At 41.2% G+C, this 20,344-nt stretch overlaps 1 protein-coding gene across 1 annotated transcript in view; it reads left to right on the top strand.

Moving 5' to 3' along the window:
* The window catches only part of LOC126043745 (A-kinase anchor protein 13-like), a 130,494-nt gene that overhangs the window by 56,869 nt on the left and 53,281 nt on the right, over positions 1–20,344 (top strand). The window contains exon 4 of the mRNA XM_049812579.1: positions 9,254–9,298. Coding sequence (XP_049668536.1) covers positions 9,266–9,298 — 33 coding nt within the window. The 5' untranslated portion in view covers positions 9,254–9,265. The remainder of the gene's footprint in view (positions 1–9,253; positions 9,299–20,344) is intronic.

Raw genomic sequence — 20,344 nt, 5'->3', positions numbered from 1 at the left:
CCAACACTGTTAAAAGAAAAAAAAAAAAAGGATTTTAGGCTGATTTTGCAATTAAATGTGTTCTTTTTCAATTTCTTCTATGGGGAGAAGGCTGTCACAAAGTTTCTTTTCCTTTTCTTGCTGTGAAAGCAATCTGTGTGCATCTGGTTTTCCTGAGGGTGGCTTGCTGGGTTACCTCCATGCCTTTGGAGGAGAGTGATGGTAGAGCCAAGCCAACACAAAACACCATTAAACCTCCTTTCCATCCCTTGCAGCCAAAAGAAACTCCTGTGTATTTGTAATTGAATGGCAGCATATGGTTTTGTTTGCAGACAGGACGCAGCTGGGAAGCAGGATCACCTGTGGAAGTGCTGTGTGAGGGATATATATATTTTTAAGCAATCAGTTTAGTGACATAACATAACCTTCAGCAAGTTATATACATTCAGATGACTGTACACAAATATCTGGGGATTCTTTCAGTTCTAAACTCGGTTGTGATAGTCAATGCAACGCTGCAGTATCCTGGTAACTTGTTTGCTGCCACAAGTTTGAAGTGTGGTTTCTTGTTTCCTCACGTCCACTCCTTTCCACAGTCGATAGCTTTTGTTCGTGGTATTACTTTCCCATGTGTCTGCAAAATAAACTTGGGATGGGTTACTTCTAATTCCTTCAGCCTCCTATTTCTGACCAGATATACAAAATCATACATTAGTATAGCTATGGGGAAGGTTGTTCTCCATTTAGTAGTACAGTGCCTGAAAGGATATATGCTCATTTTCTGTCGGAAAGTTTATTTTAGTCACTGCAATTGCAGCTACTGTATTTATACAAATTTCTCTATGCATGTTGTTGAAGAACTGGGTTATGGGTTTATTCCTCCTGCCAAAGCTGTTTGTAGGTTTTGTCCTGGATTTTTTTTAGTCTCCTTTCACAGGGATTTTAAGGAGGGGGCATTAATATACCAATTAGAATCATAGAATCATAAAATGGTTCTGGTTGGAAGGGACCTTAAAGATCATCTAGTTCCAACCTCCCTGCAATAGGCAGGGATGCTAGACCAGGTTGCTCAAAGCCCTATCCAGCCTGGCCTTGAACACTTCCAGGGATGGGGCATCCACAACTTCTCTGGGCAACCTGTTCCACTGCCTCACCACCCTCATAGTGAAGAATTTCTTCCTTACATCTAATGTACATCTGCCATCTTTCAGTTTAAAGCCATTACCCCTTGTCCTATCACTACACTCCCTGATAAAAAGTCCCTCCCCATCTTTCCTGTAGGCCCCCTTTAGGTACTGGAAGGCTGCTATAAGGTCTCCCCAGAACCTTCTCTTCTCCAGGCTGAACAACCCTGACTCTCTCAGCCTGTCCTCATAGGAGAGGTGCTCCAGCCCTCTGATCATCTTTGTGACCCTCCTCTGGACCCTCTCAAGTAGTTCCATGTCTTTCTTATGTTGGGGGCCCCAGAGCTGAAGGCAGTACTCCAGGTGGAGTCCCACAAGAGCAGAGTAGAGGGGGACAATCACCTCCCTCGACCTGCTGGCCACACTTCTTTTGATGCAGCCCAGAATGCGACTGGCTTTCTGGGCTGTGAGGACACATTGCTGGGTCATATTCAGTTTTTCATCCCCTAATACCTCTAAGTCCCTCTCCTCAGGGCTGCTCTCAATCCATTCTCTGCCCAGCCTGTATTTGTGCTTGGGATTGTCCTGACCCATGTGCAGGACCTTGCACTTGCCCTTCTTGAACTTCATGATGTTTGCACAGGCCCATGTCTCAAGCCTGTCAAGGTCCCTCTGGATGGCATCCCTTCCCTCCAGCATGTCGACCGCACCACACAGCTTGGTGTCATCACTCATTTTATGATGGTGAGTTCTGGCATTCTTTCGGTATGAATGAAGCTTGTGGGACAAAGTGTGTGAGCAAACCTGTGTCTCACCCAGCACCACAGGGTGAGAATAAGTTATTGCAGGTCCAAACTTTGTAGGAGGATACCCAGGAAAAACACCAAACAAGAAAATATAAGTAATAAAACCCCCCCTAATTCATTGTTTCTTTCCATTTTCAGTCTTTTTGCTACAGGTGTGTGTGTGTGGGGGGATCAAACCCCCAAACCAAGAAGGGCATTTTTTCAAATAATTGTGTTATAACAAAAAAGTAAGGAGACTGGTGATGGGTAATACAATACAGTAATGTCATATACTACTCATAAGAAAAGGGTAATATTCCAGCTCAGTAATTCCCTTGACACTAAGGGAGAACAACAAACTTGTGAGATGTTGCTATTTTAGTTCTCTTTGCATGAAATTTGTGGCTTCGGCAGGAATTAATCTGTATAGGGCCAGTTGGTCTCCTCTCTGGTCCCCCCACTTGCTGTTTCCACATCTTTATTTATCTTGCGTAGTTTAGAGGAGGAGCGCTGTAGGGCCTGAAACCCAAACCTCTTGATATTTCTAAGCACTTCATAAATTAACATTTTGTAAAACCAGGGTGTGGGGGAATGCCCTTGAGGACACTGTGCTTTGTTGAATGAGAAGTGTCATGGTTTTGGAAGCTTGTTTTTATTTTTGTAGTGCAGCCATATAGAAGGAAGCAATGCATCCCGGCAAGGAGAGTGAATGTGTGCTTGTGGGAGATCCCTGGCTTTCTTTAAACTCTTTCACAGCTTATGGGTTGTTTTTCTAAAGGGTGAGTATCTGAGGATTGGCTATAAGGCAGGTTGTCCCACCATGGGTATATTTATTGATGGCAATGTTACAGTACAAAAGAAATTCTGTTTATGGCTTGCTCTCTTACAGATAATGAGCATAAAGAGTTCTTCTCTAATTTCTATGGGATATATGTAGTTTGGACTACCTGGTGAAGTGTTAGTCCAGAGCATTGAAGTCACAAAGTTTAGTCATTTCAAGGACTGAAGTACTTACAAACCAGTGTTAAAGGATTTTTTTGTTTTGTTTTTGTACAAAGTAAATTTTATTACATTTTAAAAAATAATAAAAAATCCTCCTTTGCCTTCTAGCTTGGTGATGCAGTCCCCCTTACAGCTGGAAAGCCATCTTCCTTTCTCTGCGTTTCTGCTTATCTATTCAAATGCTTTCCATGAGATCTGTAACTTCATCAGATTCTTCATGTGGTTTTTGGCTGTTCTTTCCTGCCTACAACCGCAAGCTCTTTATGGCTAAGATTGGGTTTTTTGTACAGCTGGGAGTGCATGGTTAAAGCTTTGCAAGTACAGATTATTGCGAAAATGAAAAAAAAAAAAAAAAAAAAAAAGGTCAAGTCCTGCGATTCAGGTAAGGTTCAGCAACACTTAAACTTTATGTCTAAAAAGTACATCTAAAAACTGAAGTTTACCTAAAAAAACCCTTAAAACTGAACTTGAAAAGCTTGAAAAAACTCAAACACTTAAAACTGAAGTGTATTTAGTGCATGAGGGAAAGGGGTAGGTAGGCTTTCCCAGACATACCACATGGATTAAATGCCCCTCGTCCTCTTGCTTGTTGCAGTTTTGGTCGGTCGTTGGAGGCGAGAGTGACTGTTGTTGTTTCTGTCCATCATGTAGCTCTCTCTCCTGATTAAAAAAAAAGAATAAAAAAATAATCCCTAAACAGACTACTCTGAGGTTAAGGTCTTAAGAGTGGCATGATGTTTTCTTTCTTATATAATCTCCTTGTATGGTTCATGGAGCCAAGCAGCCAGGAGCGGATGCTCGGAAGCATGCAGAAGCTGGGTGGTGAAACCGGCATTTGATGTAAGCCTACTGCCAAAAAGAGCAAGCCTGAACAGGGTGTGATGAGAAAATTGAAAAGCCATTTTGGCAGCTCCTAGCTACGTGGTGTTCAAAGACCTTCAGCGTTACTGCTTGTGCGCGGGCTGGGTTGATCTGGAGGACCATTGGCCTCGCTTTCAGGTTTGTCCTCAAGGTATACTTTGTCTGGGATGCCTAGAAGAAATAAGCCAACTAATTAAGGTTAAATTAAATGGTAGCTGGGAGTAGGGGATGGAGAGGATTTATTGCTTAGGCACTTGGTATTTGTATCCCTTCCCACTGCCTGTGCTTGTTTGTAAACTCTTCAGGGCAGAAACTCTGTTTGCATTGACATTTTTACAGCACGTAACCAATGGAGCCCTGATCCTGGCTGAGGTTTTGGGAACCACAATAAAGCAAATAAATGCCTTTTTTTTTTTTTTTTTTCTTTCTTTCTTTCCCTGTCAGATGTTACCATACCCACAGAAATCAAGCACAGTCATTTGTACTCTTCCATGAATTTTTGTGCAAAATAACACTGATGTTCTCTAGAAGAGACTTAAATACAACTCACTGTATTAATTCTTTAACACTTAACAGAGCAGAAGGGTGTCCTTCCCATTTTGAGAAGGCTTCCGTAGCTTTTGATTTTACTGACCTATGCACATCTTTATAATGTCTAAAACCACTGTTGCTTTTAAGAGCTTGAGTATGGACTTTTATTTCATGTCCTACTTTCAAATTTGCAAACGCAAGGGATTTCACTGTGTTATTCTAAGGGGGAAAACCTAATACAATTCCAGAAGCATTGCAAGATAAGTGTCTGGATAGCTATAGAGTGTGTGATAAAACTCCTAGACATTGAAATTCAGAAGATTCAGCTATTTTCAGGAAATAATATGAATATTTTAAGTACAGGCAATTGCTACTGGAGCAGAATCTGCTGGCTGCCATGAGGGCATGACTACTTTTGCTGGGTAGGAGCTGGGCAGGGGAGGTGGGATTTATATTTGCCTGTTCTTGTTAGTTTGGCTTTCAAGGCAGCCAGGTATTCTCACTGCAGTCTACTGCATCTGATAGAGCAAGTGCTACCTGTCCAAAAAGATAGAAATTGCTTTCTGGGGCTCAGAGCAGGCATCAACTTGAGGGATGTGCTCCTCTAATATAGCAGAAAACACAGTTTAACTTTTTTCTCTCCCCCCCCTCCCCCCCCCCCCCCTTTTTTTTTATTCCTTATTTTTACACTTAAAGTAGTCCAGCTTGCTAATTAGCTATATTAGAGTCCTTATGAATCTTGATTTGTTTATGACCAGTATGGTCTGTCTTTTGTTCTCCCTTTTCTTACTGTATTAAAATTTTTTAAAGTTCTTCAGAGGCTGCTCCCTGCCTACCCACTGGTTGGAGAATTGTCTAGAAAACTAAATTTAGTCCTTTGCTGATGCAGAGTAGTCATTCAGGCTTATCTGTCACTCAGTTTTTCACATGTTTTTGCCAAAGCACTTCCTAGCAAGATAAAATAAAACATCTTCCAAACCTGCCTGTCTCCGTGCAAACTAAGTTTGCATACTTTGAAAAATTGGAGTGACGTGCATTATGAAATGAGAAATCATTTTAAGTTACTGATGTAAGGGCTAACTAGTAAGATGGGGGGGGGGGGGGGGGGAATCCTCCTGCAGGAAGTATTTCCAGGATTTTTGTTTTCTTGTCTGACAAGAGCAAGTGTTCAGCAGTGTCACCTTATTTCACTGCTGCTGCTGTGTACTTCTCTTGCCAAAAAAACCCAACAAAAACTAGTCATGAGTTTGAACTCACAGGCCTCCCCTTTTTTCCTTGATGAGAAGTGTCAATATTCTCCCTTCCTTACACATCAATTATTTACTTGTTTTGGACTCTGTGACTTGTGGCACTTTCATTGCAGCCAAAACCAGCTCTACCAGAGAAAGACGTTACTCAGTGGGAGTTTTTAATGCCAACCCATCCTTTCCTGATCTGTCTATGTCTTTCTCCTCTTTCTCATTTCTTTTTACTCAGCTGCTATCGCACATCTGCCAGGAAGGTGATGGAACAGGACAAAATGGTCTGCACTTCTGTTGGATGGCAAAGATCAGAGGATGCCATCTCACTTTATTCCTTGAATTACAGGAGCCTAAATGCTCTGTTGAGGACATGCTCTTCTGCAGCTGATGTTTCATACAGATCTTTAGTAACTTCAGTGCAGCCTGTTTGAGCTAGACAGCTTAGGAAAGCTCTTTTTACTGGTTTCCACCAATGGTCTTAAAAGGAACATTCTTACTAATACTGATACTGTCTTCTCATAAAGAAGGACTGATGACAAACTTCATCAAAGGAGCTTGGGCAGTGTTCGCATGTTGGGACTTTCAGCTAAAATGTCTTGAGTGTATCAGGTGTGATGTGTAACATGACAGCTTCTCACTTTGGATAAACCTAGCAGAGCAGACCTTGTGATGGAGCACGTGACCTGTGGTTTCTCCTTTTTATAAAGGTGTGATGGGTGTTGGTGGCAGGTGCTAGAATGGCATCTTGTACAAAAATCATGAAAGGAGGGAGGGGGCTCACAGCTGATCAGTACTATGGCATTGCAACCCTAATGTCACAGAAAAAAGCATTAATTTTGGTGTAATACAGGTCCCCCCCATGGTTTTGCTGAAAAAGGTAGGCTAAAGCACCAATGAAGTAGTCAATAAAAAAGGAGACAAAAGTTCCAGCTTAGGTACCTGATTCTTCCTCCTCCCAGCTTCTCAAAACTACATCAGGGAGGGAAAAATAAAACTGTCTAAGTCCTGCTACTGCTTTTTGGGATTAGGTGCATGCCCCAGGCTTGCACTTAGGGCCTTCCTCCTTATTTCCTAAAGCTTTGGATGAGACTTTTTAGAAAGTGTTGGCTTGATGACTGGGTAGAGCAAACAAAGTGGAACAGGAGGGATGAGGCAGTGGTGAGAATACTCTACCATGTCTGGGAAGCTGGCTGGTGCCCTGTGCATTTGCTGAAGCAAAGTAAACAGCTGTGGTTGAAATCCAGTTGTGACCTCCATGAGTGTGTGCTTGTTGGATTTGCTTTTTGAGCAAATGTAGATGTAATTCGCTTTCAGATCACAGAAGTTGTTGTGTGTAATGGCAAGAGTAACAATAACATACCTGTGAACCATGATAGGGAAAGAGGTAAAGCTGTTAAATAACAAAGGAGAGAGGAATATATTTGAGTGCTTTAGAATAACTTCCTTTCCTCAGAGCAAACTACCAAGAAACTGAAATAGGTGATAAAAATTTTAACAAATAATTATTTGGGAGTGAAGAGAAACTTGAGTAGAATATTGTATTGCCTGTGGTGTCTTGGGCAAATACAAACCTATCATGTTCTGTTTTCCTGAGTTTTTCATGTGGCATCCTTTAACTTGCACCTTATTCTATAGAAGGCCAGTAGAAATATTGCTAGTATAGAATGATGTCTGAATTTTGGGGATAAGGAGTAATCCTAGTAGTTGATGTAAATGCGAAAGTATAGTTTCTTTGTCTTTGAAGGTATATCACATTGTATGTTTTATCAGGAAAAAGCAAAGTTGTTCAGTTACTTGCCAAGACTTGAAAAGATGTGGTGAGAAAATGATGCCTTATATTAACTCCATTTAAACATTATCATCTGAGACACAACTGTTTTGATTCTGTACTGTAATATTTTTTTACAAGTCATATCCAAATACTACCAAATTGCTGTGTTAGACTACAGGTTTTAATTTTGCTTCCTGGGGGAATTGGTCCGTTGCAATAAGACTATAAAAATCCAAATGTGAAGTGGACATAAAAAGGATTTTTTCTAACCAAGATTTAATTTTCATAAGATACAATAAGCACTTTTGGCTGGATATTGTTTTGGTACCCCTGTTCAAGATGCCCAGGTTCAGAATAGGAGAGGGAGGGTCTGGTAGGTCATGAGGGAGATTGGCAGGGTTTATGCGTTTTTTGTTTCTCCTTTTCTTTTTTTTGAGGCCTCAGTAGGACTGGAGTAGCGGGAGCGTGGTGTGGGGCACAAGTGAGGATTGCTTGCAGAGCAGTTGTTGGAGCTCACCTGCCCACATGATAGCTAGTGCCACTAGTCCCCTATTTTCATGACTAAGTCTTTGTAAGAGCTGAAAATACAGTGAAAACTACCAAGCATAAGTATTTTGAGGCATTCATGCTGTTGGAAGGGGAATCTTGAGGCTGAAAATAGGTATGAATTGAAGTAGATTTAAAACTATTGCAAAATACTTGTCTGTCCACTGGCTGCCTTGGAGGACCTTTTGCAGAGGGACTGTTTGATGAGCAATCTTGGCAGGTAGCTCAGGCATTTTAAAGCAACCGATACAAAAATGCTTCTTTGTAAAATAAGGAGAGCATGTGAGGGAGCAAGGATAGCTGGAATCAGCTAAGAAAACTTAGGCTGTGGTTTAGTTTCTGTCTCACTAAAGGCAAGCTGTGGGATTTGGAAAGGAATGAAGAATGAACAAGATCCTGTGTTTTTTGTGTGAAAAGCAGAGTGGTATTTCGTCTCTTTTTAAAAAAGGGTTTGAAGTATTTACAGAGCATTAACAGTACTGCAGACATGAGCAACAGCAGAAATTCCATTTTTAATTGTTTTGCATTCCTTCATCTTAGGATCCTGGACCTCTTAATACACACATGAAACGAAAACTTACAGCTTTTGTTCAGGGCGAGTATTTTCTGCTGCAATGGAGAAACAAATGCAAGTGAAATTCTGGCTCAACTGATTCGAAGCTCAATACAAATAACTTTCACCAGGTTATACAGAAATTCTAGTGGCAAACCTGAAAAAGGAAAGTTCCTTGACTAAAATCACCTTGGTAGGATGAATAATGGTAGTTTTTGGCTATGAAAATTACTGATGCAGAATCCTGAGCATCATCTATTCTGGAAGCTTTCCCTCAGTTTTTCAAGGAGCGTTTTTGATAGTTTAATTTTTATGTAGTTTTGAAAAGTTTCTTGAACAAACAATCCAGTGGAAGGGGGAAAAATGGCACCAAATTAACTTGGGCAAGGTAGTATTTGACAGAGTAATTGCTCTTTTCCAGCAGCAGAGAGAGCTGCAAATCTTTACAAACATTTTTTGGGTGGGAGTGGGGGAATTGGTGGACAGATAGCAGTTAAGGATTGATAATTGTCATAAAAAGCAGATATGAAGTGAGGGTTGCTAGGAGGAAAGATGAACTGAGATGGATGTGAAGAAATGAATTTCACTTGGGACGTCCTCATTGCCAACATCGCCGGTGGCTCACATGAGGAGTGCTTTGCTCTACCAAGCATTTGAGAGTTGTCTTTGCTTAATGTGAACGTAAATAAAAAAAAATAAAATTGACAGATTCTTGTTTAGCCGAAAGAGAGAAAATAGAAAATCATTGTGTAAAAGTGACTATTGGAAAAAGTAATGTATGGGTGCTAAAGCAGCTTATGAAGCAGTACCTAAAATTTTATGAAAAATACCTTAAACTTGTCTTTTCTTTTTTGTTTCAGTGTTCTGAGGTCATGAAACTTAATCCACAGCAAGCTCCATTATATGTGAGTACAAAACTTAAACAGTTTTTTCCTCTCCTAGTATTCACATAAAATGCTTCCCACCACCTTTTTTGGAGACGCTGCTCCTCTTGTCTTTGTTCCCCAAATATGTTATTTCTATTAATTCAGTTGCAAATGTTCAGTGGTAATGCTCAGGTAAGTCATAGAGCTCCTCTGTTTTTCCAGCAGGCAATTTTAAAGAAGTTTTGAGACCTGTAATGGTGTCACCATGCAGGCATCCCCTTGCTTTTATTTTTTCCTCTCAAAAGTGTGCTGGAGTGCATGGCTGTGCTCTTGTGACTTGATGTGTTGAGAGGCTGTAAGAAGAAATCGCTTGTGTGGAAAACAGGGCAACCCAGTGTGTGGTGTTTGCCTACTGTGATAATATTTTTCTGGTTGGAGTTTTAAATGGGGCAGGGAGGAACTGGAAGCAGTGAACGGCTGGGCTGTGCTGCGACTGCTGCAGCAGGGAATGGTTTACGTCAGCCTCCTGGAAGCTTGTAACCTCGATGGCAACATTAATAAGGAACAAGCTTCCTCTTGCTCTTGAATAGCAGCTTTGTTGCAGAACATGGGGACTGTCAAATTAGACCTGGATTTGTGGGGGTGTATGCATGTGTGTTAAATTTGTGCCAAAGCTGCCAGCCAGGCTTGTAACCATTTACTTTCCATATTGCCTTGCCATGTTCAGAGCAGGGTTAGCTGATGAAGCCTTCCTGTGCTATGGTCATACCCACAGACCTCACTAACAAGGGTAGAGCTGGATGCAAGGATGGAAAATTTGAAGGGAAAACTGCTTGCAAATGTGGCTTTTAAGGGGAAGGAAGGACAAATGATGAGGGCTGGTGATAGACCTGTATCTTAGAAAGTGTTGTGTGTTATAGATAATGGATCATATTGACCTTTAATGCCATGGAAGCTTTTAAATTTTGCCTACTATTAATTACTAGCTGGAAGTTTGTATTGGAATTTATTCTCTACTTACTGTACTAAGTCTTGTGTTTGAAGCAAGATTAAAACACTGCGTAGTGTGATCTGACTTTGGGAGAATGACTTTCCTGGAGTACACCACCGTATTCTGTGTTTTGAAACTAAGTGTTGCCTGAATTTTGTTAAATCACAAGTCTACTGAATGCACCTTGATTTTGAAGAAACTTAATTTAAACTTAGGACACATTAAAAGAGAATGAAACTTCTGTGCGAATATATGATGTAGATGCTACAGTAGAAACACATGAACAGTAGAAAGCAGGATGAAAGTATTCTGTCTTTTGAACAGTGTATGACTTAACTAATCTTGAGGCTTTGTTTTCCTAGTCTTATCTTCTGACTCAGTTTATTTTCCCACCATTTTGAGTGGGTTTGTATTTAATATGTAATGCTGGAGTGGTATACTTAAAACTCCTCATCCCCATGTGATAGTGAGGAGGACTGGGCTGAGGTCATATGTAACCCAGTGTAAAATAATGATTATGTGGTACTCAGTATAGTGTTTCTTTGCAATGCAAATAAGTTGATGACAACTATTAATATATCAGTGACTCCCTTTTCTCTCTTCCTCCTCCTCTCCTGGCCAGGTGTATAAGCAATCAGCTGCCTTTCAAAACAGACAAATTTTGGTAGCTTAAGGAAGAGGTGTGGGGACGGAGGGTGTGTGTGCAAAAAGAGAAACTCAAGGACCTTGAAAATTCTGTATTTAATCTTCCTGTGTGCTTTGTACATTTTAAGATCAGTTTTGTTTTCCACGTGTTGTTAATTGACAGCTCATCTCATCTGAGAGTGTTTAGGTGTGAGCAGATCATAAAGAAAAATGTGTCTTCCTGGTATTTTTATTCTTCTAAAGGCAGACACAACAGTCTTGTGGCCTGGCCATTGGTAAGTGAATGCCAAACCTCACCAGGTTCCTTCTTCAAAGTGATATCAACTTCGTTTTCTGCATACATGCTTGTGTTGAGCTCGTTTTCAAATAATTGAGAACAGTATCCTGTGAATTTCTCCATAAAGAATTTCACCTCTGTGAAGTAAACGACTGGAAATAACAGGCAATACAGACATGTCAGGGGATCTCCCTACATTTGTCTACTCTCAGGAAAAATGGCTTCCCCCAAATTTCACGCTTTTGTTCTTGATACCTTTGCATTGATTGGATCCTTTATGTCCTTCTTTTAAGTCAATAGTTTAGATTCAAGATTACTTAATTTTGTTTATTATTTTTTTAAATCTTGCATGAGTTTCATCCTGAAAGCTCCATTGGTAGTTGTTTTTATCATAATTGGCATTACTGAGCTTCTTTTAGGAGGAGAAAGTAAATAATCATGTCTCCAGTTCAGTTCCTGGAAGCCGATTAGAGAGCTAAAGCACATTTTATCCTCTCTGATAATTACCGGGTTGCCCAGATTAATACCTTACCATTATGAAAAGTGTTTTGGGAACCTGAGATGTCTGGTGTACTTGGGACCAAAGTTTCGTGGGTGGTGGAAAAGATGGTACTTCCACATACACGCTAAAAGAGAGAGAAAGATTCTTGCGTTATTAAGTCAGTGTACATAAACAGAGAAAAGACCATCTCCTGCATTCTTCTTGATAACCTTCTTTTGGCTGATTAGACTTTTATTTGCTACTTCTGTAAAAATCAGCTGTCCTGCCTCTGCAGAGCTTGTGGCCACTGGGAGGTCCTACAGCCTGTAATGATGAAGCTACTGGCCTTCGTAAGTGAAAGACGAAGAGATAAGGTGGAAAACACATCCTGTAATAATAATGAGTGTCATGTTTTTGTGATTAAAGAAGTCTGTCCCATTTAAGTGTTGCCCGATTGCTCACTGGTTAATGAGGTTGCCAGGAACCGGAGCTAAGCATTATATTCCTGCAGGTTTGGGCTGGGACAAGAGCTCAGCCTTTCCTCTGCAAACAGATGGCCCCTGGCTCGTTCAGTTGGTCCCCCCAGGAGCATTGTATCTCACACCCAGAGCTGTTCGTTACCTGCCCTTAATGCCGTTTAATGAGCTGTCCTGGCCCCAGAGCTTGGTGCTGTTCACAGCGTTGCAGTCATGGGGCAGAGGAGCTCGTGCCAGGAGAGATAGGGCAGCGAAACATTCCTCAATATAGCACGGGGAATGTTCACCATGGTGCGATACCATTAATGCTGGTGCGTAAATAGGCTGTAGGTCAAGCAGCTATCCCGTCTGTACCACCATCAACATGTAATTGCCTTTATATAAGGCAGTGTTACTTTGTAGCCGGTGGTGTGAATTTGAAATGTTCAAACCCACTTCCTCCTTCCTCAGGCGTCTCCATGGGGTACTAACATGAGCTGCTGTCTTGCTGCCAGCAGTGATGTTCTGAAGAAGTGGAGTAGTAGAGTGGAGAATTTATTGACAAGGTCTTCCGTGGTCCACATAACTGTGACGATGGTTTGAGTTCTCCATATTACAGCAGTGGTCTTAGTTTGTGATACAAGCTTGACTTTAAGGCAGATGTGGTCTCCAGAGCCATAATCAGCATAGCGTGGGGAGGGTTTTAATAGAGAATGAGCTTTATCTCCCAGCTTTTTCACTAGCATGGGTCACAGTTACAAAAAGCAACTGTCACTTGGCTGGGTTCAGTGTATCTGATTTCTGTTGCTGCTGTTCTCATGGGTTGTATTCTTCCCAGTGTGTGATGACATGGATCGTGCTTTATATAGTCTTTGGTGGAGCTGTGGATATTCTGTGGAAAAGGGGCTCTGTACTACAAGGTCCTTAAGACACATTGATTTCTTCAGGTGCATTTTACTGCAGGATGTACAAAAAAAGTCTGTGTGGCTGGACAGTCCTTTGGTTGCCTGCCTCAGACTGTAATCAAGGACATCTCTATTAATATATAGATACTGGATTAAATCCGAAACTGGCTTTACCCGCATCCTTCTTGTATTTCAGTGCTGTCCCATCTATATGGGCACTTTCATTGGGCACAGCATAGTGGATGAAGGACAGTGTTTCAAACCTTACTTCTTTCTGATCTGCCTGGGGCTTTGTGCTGGGGAAGCCCAGGGTCTCAAAGCTGAAGGACCAAATTGTTCCATTTGCTGCCAGGGCTGGGGTGGAATGGGAGTGTTATAGAAGTCTGGTTGATGGGAGGAGGAAAGTCAGGAGACTCAGTTTTGTTTGTTTTTGTTAAATACTTGCAATGGACTCACTAATCGTCACCTATTTATAAAAGTTGTATCTCTCTACCAACAAAAGTCAAAATCTCAACTTCAGTATTGTAAGGTACTTCCTAGTCATTGTCAATGTGTTATTGGAATATCCAGATCAACAAGGAGTATGCAGATAGGGGGAAAAAGGGATTAACAATGCTCTAAACAATGGAGGTTTATTATTAAGTGACCTTTTTTATTGTGATTCATTAAGTTCTCTGTTTATAAATTAAATAATTTAAGTTAGTCAGCTTGAACTCAACTGTTGGTAACATCCAGGCAAAAGAAAGAAAATGGGAAGGACCTTTGTAAAGGTGAAGTGTTAATCTTTTTATAGATGTTATCATTAATTGAGAGGCTAGCAGAGTATTCATGTGCTGGTTTTGGCTGGGGTAGGGTTAATTTCCTTCATAGTAGCTAGCATGGGGCTAAGTTTTGGATTTGTGCTGGAAACAATGCTGATAACAGAGATGTTTTCCTTACTGCTGAGCAGTGCTCACACAGAGCCAAGGTCTTTTCTGCTTCTCACCCCACCCCACCAGTGAGGAGACTGGGGATGGGGGCACAAGAATTTGGGAGGGGACATAGCTGGGACAGCTGACCCCAACTGACCCAAGGGATATTCCAGACCATATGACATCATGCTGAGCAATAAAACTAGGGGGAGGGTTGGTTAGGGGACCGCTGCTCAGGGACTGGCTGGGCATGGTGATGGTTGGTGGTGAGCAATTATTTTCATTTGTATCACTTGTCTTTCTTTGGGTTTTATTTCTCTTTCTTTGATATTTTCCTTTTCATTACAATTTTTTATTATTGTTAAATGACTAAACTGTTCTTGTCTCAACCCATGAGTTTGCTCACTTTACCCTTCCAATTCTCTTCCTCCCACGGTGGGTGGGGAGTGAGCGAGCGGCTGTGTGGTGCTTAGTTGCTGGCTGGGGTTAAACCATGACAGTTCAGCAGGAGATTTAATTACAAAAGAATCAAGGATCACAAGCTGTATCCTTATTTCTAACCAAACTTTAATAAATATAGAGTGCACGTGCATGAATTATCAAGGTTGAGCCTTCAGCTGCATAGAATGTCCTGAAAGATCTTACTTCAAAAGTGACCTGCATAGCATCTGATTTCAGCCTCTGCTAGCTATAGGATCTTTGTAGTATTATTGATTGTTCTTCTAACCCAGTCCCATCTCCTGCCACTCTGAAATCAATGTTGGATTTTTTTTCTTTAGAACAACAACCTGAGACCAGTATTGGGTATGAATGTGTTGGGAAAGGAATAGGGTGACATGCAGGGGACAAGTTGGGAAGCATTAAGTGTCATCTCTTGATTACTACCAAGGCTACAACCTTGGATCTGCCTTTAAGACGGGAATGTTTATTCATGGTGATAATGATCAGTGGGTGTGAAATGGAAAAGATTAGCAGCTGGAGAAGGATGATGTATTGCTGCAAACTTTTTTCCTTTTTCCTTTTTGATTAAGAGGAGCAAACTTGTTTTAAATCACAGCACTCCTCCTCTGCATGGTTTGTCTAAGGTGTGCCCACGTTATTTGGAGTGACAAACCCAAATGTGTCATAACTGTTGATTGCATGGGAGGGCAAACACTTAATTGATAAAAATGCTCCCGTTGACTTTGGTCTTTAATCAGGTCTGTGGATGGAGTCTTGTGTATAAACTGCCACTTATGAGCTGTGTAACCTGCAGAGTTTCTCGAGGAGAGTTTTGATAGAGATGAGAGCTCCCACTTCCAAGCCAAAATGTCATGCAACTTAATGAAGTATGAACTTCAAAAGCCTCAGAAAGAATGCATTGACTCTCTCCTAGTATAACCTGGGTTTGGGGTGCAGTAGGTTCTCTCTTCTTTTAATGAATGAACTACTACTGTAGATTTCCCAGTGTGTCCTGCTTTAGTCTAAAATGGGAGGAAAAGGATAATGCTGGTAATATTTTTCTCCCACTTGCATATTTCACACCAATTGATGCCCTACTGAAGTGCACTATGTATTCCTGAGAAAAGCAATTGTGATAACCTCTGACATTCATGTTTTAAGAAAAAAACCTCTTTTGAATAAATATTAAAGGATTAAAGAAGAAAGTTCACAGTACGGAGAGCTTGAGGCTTGTGGTAGCAGTGCATGTCCCAAGTGCTGTACTTCCCTGTGTCCGTGAGTGCAGCGAGGTGTTGTGCAGGCATGCCTGCCTGGCAGCCAGCTTGTTACCGTGGCTGAAACCATCTCAGTTGTGACTTGTGCACTATTGTGTTCTAGATAATTAATGATCTTCAGAAGTCTCTACCAAAGGGACAAAAGGACAAAATGAAATACCTTTATAAACCTACAGTAAAATGTTGTCATAAGGTTGGCAGCTGTGCTTTAGTTACTCTTCTACTAACGCTGAATTTGTTTGCTTAGTGGCATGTATGGTGACAAAGGCCACTGGGATGCCTGAATATCTGAGATCAGTCCAGCAGAAAAAGTATAACATACTTCGCATGCTTTTGATGTGTGAATATCTCATGAAAATCACTATACAGAAGCCCTGTCTTACTTTCTCTCAAGGTCCTTAGGCAAGAGGAGAATCAGCCTTGATGTTTAGTTCAGCTCTGTGGTGAGAGGATCTGATAAACTTCTTGTCTTTTATTTGTTGGGTATTTGATTTCTTCTTAATGACAAACAAGTTTTCTGCCCTGCCTTCAAAATGTCTTTGAATTATGAATGAGTAGAAGGCCTCTGAGAACCTTTTACAAATAAAATATTTGCTTGTGTTGCTTGTGGAAGAACCTGCTTCTTGGTTGGTTTTAAGAAAGTCAGTTGGGGCGCCTGAATAAACTGATTTTTTCACAGGAGCACATTGCAACTTGTCTGGTTCTGCTTTTATTCTGCAGGCAAAATAGTTTCCTTGCTAAATGGTGCTCAACCTCATCTTTTAAGTTTTTGTCACTTAAGTCCTTGATCCAGATTCTTTTCATCCTCCACTTCCCAAATTCTGGTCTACATCACACAAGAAGCTATCCCTTCTGTTGAAATGGGTGCCTGGCAGCTGCCACCTGACCTCTGCACCATCCTCTGGCAAGCTACCTGCTGCTTCTCAGTTCCTGGGTACCTAAGTGAAGACTTTGGGTTGCAGTTTGGTTTTCGTGAGGCTGTTTGCTTGGCTTGCTCCTCTTAAGTGAGGTGTTTGCTAGCTCGTGAGACCTGTGCAATGTTAGTGTAGGACTCCTTGTGAAATGGTCACTTCTGTGCATTTACTGAAAGCAGCTTTGGCTGGAGAAGTCAGAAGAGTCCACCTGCCCATCAGCATCACCTTCGTCCAGAACAAGCCATTGATTAAACTGCAGTTCAGTGGCCCTTTCTCAACCCTTCTTCCATGTTATCTGAAACTAAAAATGCTGGTGATTTGCGTTCAAAGCCCTCCTCCCATAATTATCTATTTGATCTTTTCTTCTGTGATCCTGTTTTGTGAGTATGAATGTGCTGGTAAACAGTAATTGGTCTACCTTAGTCTGGAGCACTTGCCTGAAATTCTGCCCTTGACTCACCACCCCTTTGCAGCATTACATGTGAACTTTAAATAATATGACTTCCAGGAGAAAGATGCTGGAGCTGGTATGGGATAGAGGGGTGGGAAAGCAGGGAGACAAAGATCTCCTCTTTTGGGGAGCTATTAAATTGCTTCAGCCTGTTTTCTGAAACTGCAAAAGGAATCCTTGTATTGTCACACTAAGGGTTTTATTAACACGAAGTGGAATGATGTGTATGTCTTGGGCTCTGAATTTATGTTTCTTTATTTCTTGCAGTAGCTGATGGGCTGATTAATATCTGGAAGGACATTAAGAGATTGTGTCCCATCCTCAGTGTTGGCTGACAGTGTTGCCTCCCCTCCTCTCAGGAGGAATGAGCAACAGAGATCAGGACTTGGTGTTTAAGAGGATGAAAACACTCTTCAACTACTCTTCCTCTGTGAATGTTATTTATAGAGAGAGTTCATAAATATTCTTATGTTAGCTTTAGAATGACCACACAAATTTCCCATCTCATTCCTCAGGATACATGTCCCTGCTTTATTTTCTGTAGCAAAGTGCTGACAGTCATTTTGTTAGACTAGAGGCAGTTCTGACAGCAAAGCTGATGTGAGAGTAGTGGTTATGAAGAAGTTGATGTGATGAAGGTATGATGTTTTCAAACAACCTCTCAAATCTCCTGCATTCTATCTGCAGTGCCTCCTGTCTGCTTCTGAAGGTTGTGCTGCATGCGGTGTCTCTGCAAATGCTCATCCTCTGCCTTGCTCAGTAAAGCAATTCCATATTGTGCTGAAGTGGAAAATAAAATAAACTGTGATTAATTGTTCTGTGCAAAGATCGATGCTGTGCACTGCCATCAAGTGGCAGTTCTGTTGCAGGACACATTTTCAGTGCTGCTTTTCTGCCTGGCTGCCTGCGTTTGTATCTTTGTTTCAAAGGGTTTATTCTAAGCATTGCAAAAGTATTCTAAGCATTGCAAAAGTTTCTTCTTTCTAGTAGCAGTGGTTGTGGGGGCTACTTCTTCAGTAAGATAATAGTTATAATGGTTTCTATTCTTTACTGGCAAAAAATGTCACTTTAAAAAGGGCTTCAATAATTATAGTAGCTCTAAGTGCTGTAGTTGTGAAATATTTAAAGACTGGCAAGGATATTTTGCAGCTGGCAGGAAAATGAGCACTCTGAAACACACTCTGAGCTCTGTCTCTTCGAGGGTTTTCCTCTACTGTAGAGGAGGCTGAAGTACTAGGAAAACACCATCCTTCTGCTCTCTTAGGCCTTTGGATGTTAGTGTTCAAACCTGATTTCCCCCCCCCCCCCCCCTCCTTTAAGACATATCAAGGCTATTTGTGAAAATACTCTAGTGAAAGGAGATTGTTTCAAATAATGTGTCATCATATGTACTTTATCTTCCAGGAATTGTGACTCTCTACCTCTCTAGTGCCAAGAGAATAGCTAAATTTCTGTTAGTCACTGAATACATTCAGACTGCCTGCTATTTCTCCCAAGCACTACAGTTTTGTTGTTATTGCTATGTGAGTAATTAGCAGGAAATACTATCAATCACTCAAGCAGCTGGTAATAAAATTCTCTGGTTCGGTTCTCTAACAGTGTAGTGAAGAACAGAAGAAAGAGGCTTTAGGATGAGGCCAGAGCAAGACGTTCCTATCAATTTGGGTGTGTTTATAGGAATTGACTGTAGTAGTTTCCACAATTTCTGAAAAAAACCTCTAATAGTAAGATCAGTACTTGTGGAAACTGGATGATGCTGGAGGGGATATTCTGCTATGGAGAAATTTCCCCTGCCTTTCATCTTGTCTTCTTGTTCATGTGATGGCATTACATGGAGACATGCATAGTTTAGAGGGCAACCCCCAGTGTATTGTTGCTTGTGTACCTCCATACCTCCTCCTTCTCTGTACCAGAGCTGTATTGGGCTTGCAGTAGAAGGGATTTGAGATTACTGTCCATAATTGCTTATTCAGGCAGTATAGGCCATGGTGACTGAGGACAGCAAGCATGCAATGTTTTAAATGAGTGATCTGGCTAATACTGAACTGCCCAAATAAATGAAAAATTAAATAAATATTTTCTTCACTATACTGCCAATTTCACCCAAACAATAAAATTGTCATAGCAGTTCTTCCCCTAGGTGTTTGCGTATAACACAAACAGTTGAATGGCACTTTTCTTATCCTTTCTGTTTTTCTTTTTAACTTTGATTTTTGCCATTTTGCTGTTAATTTTATCATGTCTTCCTGTATGCTAAAAATTGTTAGAAATGACCTTGGCTGTTCAGTTTTGTGAAGGCTGTCTGCATAGCACAGAAGGCACTAAGCAGATGGACTAAGCACGCTCTAAACAAGTGTTGGTAACCTAAGTGCTGCAGAGCATGTGGAGCCCTGTGCTAAGGCAATGATACAGCCAAATTGGCTATTAACAGCCCAATCTAATAACTTGCCTGACTCTGTGTAGCAAAGTGGTATGTCACGAAGATGTACCCATAAAGATAAATCATGTGTCTCCTTCAGCACTAACGAGATCCTGTTACTTTGATGGATTTTCTGTTGGCAGTCTGTAGACATCTCCTTCAAGCTGCCTGGATTAATATGTATGTAATACTTATAATAGCATCTTGGCACTCGATAAAGGTTCGTCTCTGAGCTGATTGATTTGGAGACCGACGGAGATGTGATCTGTCGAAGGATGTGGGCTACTAATAATGGATTTCTTCAAGCGTACCCATTTCTGCAGGAGAAAATGCACCCTTTCCTCTCAAACTATTTATCTCTGCAAAGAAACCCTGCTGCAGGATTAGACACCTGGACTGGCTTGACACGTGGTGTGGCTGTGAGACTGCATTAATAAATCAGCTGTAACAATGCTGGCTCTGCAGACAGGCGAATCGAGGGAGTCCATGCTGTGTTTTTAGCACAGGTTGCACTCAGGATGGATCTGTGGAAGCCAGCTTGGGCCTGGAGGCAACAGTTCAGGGCTATTTATCCATGTTTTCCCACGTGTTCCTTTTACCCAAAGAGTCTTAAATAATTGGTCTTTTGATTCTGCATCCCTACTTTGCCCTTCATCAACTTTTTATCCATCAGTGTGCTAAGCTAATCTTATTTTTGGACCAAATTCATTCTCACCTTTGGGGCAAGAAAATGGTGGAGAGAAGAAAGTTATTTTGCATATATGTCGGTGTTCCAGTCATGGCTTTGTGGTTAGCATTGGAAGAAGAGATCACTTGGCTCAGTGCAGCATTAATGAAACATGGAAGGTGTCACCTCAAGTTGCTATGTGGGCTGGCAGAAAAACAGGTACCATCGTTCTGCTCTTTTGGTGGCCTGTGGGC

The sequence above is a fragment of the Accipiter gentilis genome, chromosome 10 (assembly GCF_929443795.1).
Source record: "Accipiter gentilis chromosome 10, bAccGen1.1, whole genome shotgun sequence".
In the NCBI taxonomy this organism is placed as follows: Eukaryota; Metazoa; Chordata; class Aves; order Accipitriformes; family Accipitridae; genus Astur; species Astur gentilis.
Note: the sequence above shows the minus strand (reverse complement) of the source record. Positions and strands in the feature narration are given on the sequence as shown.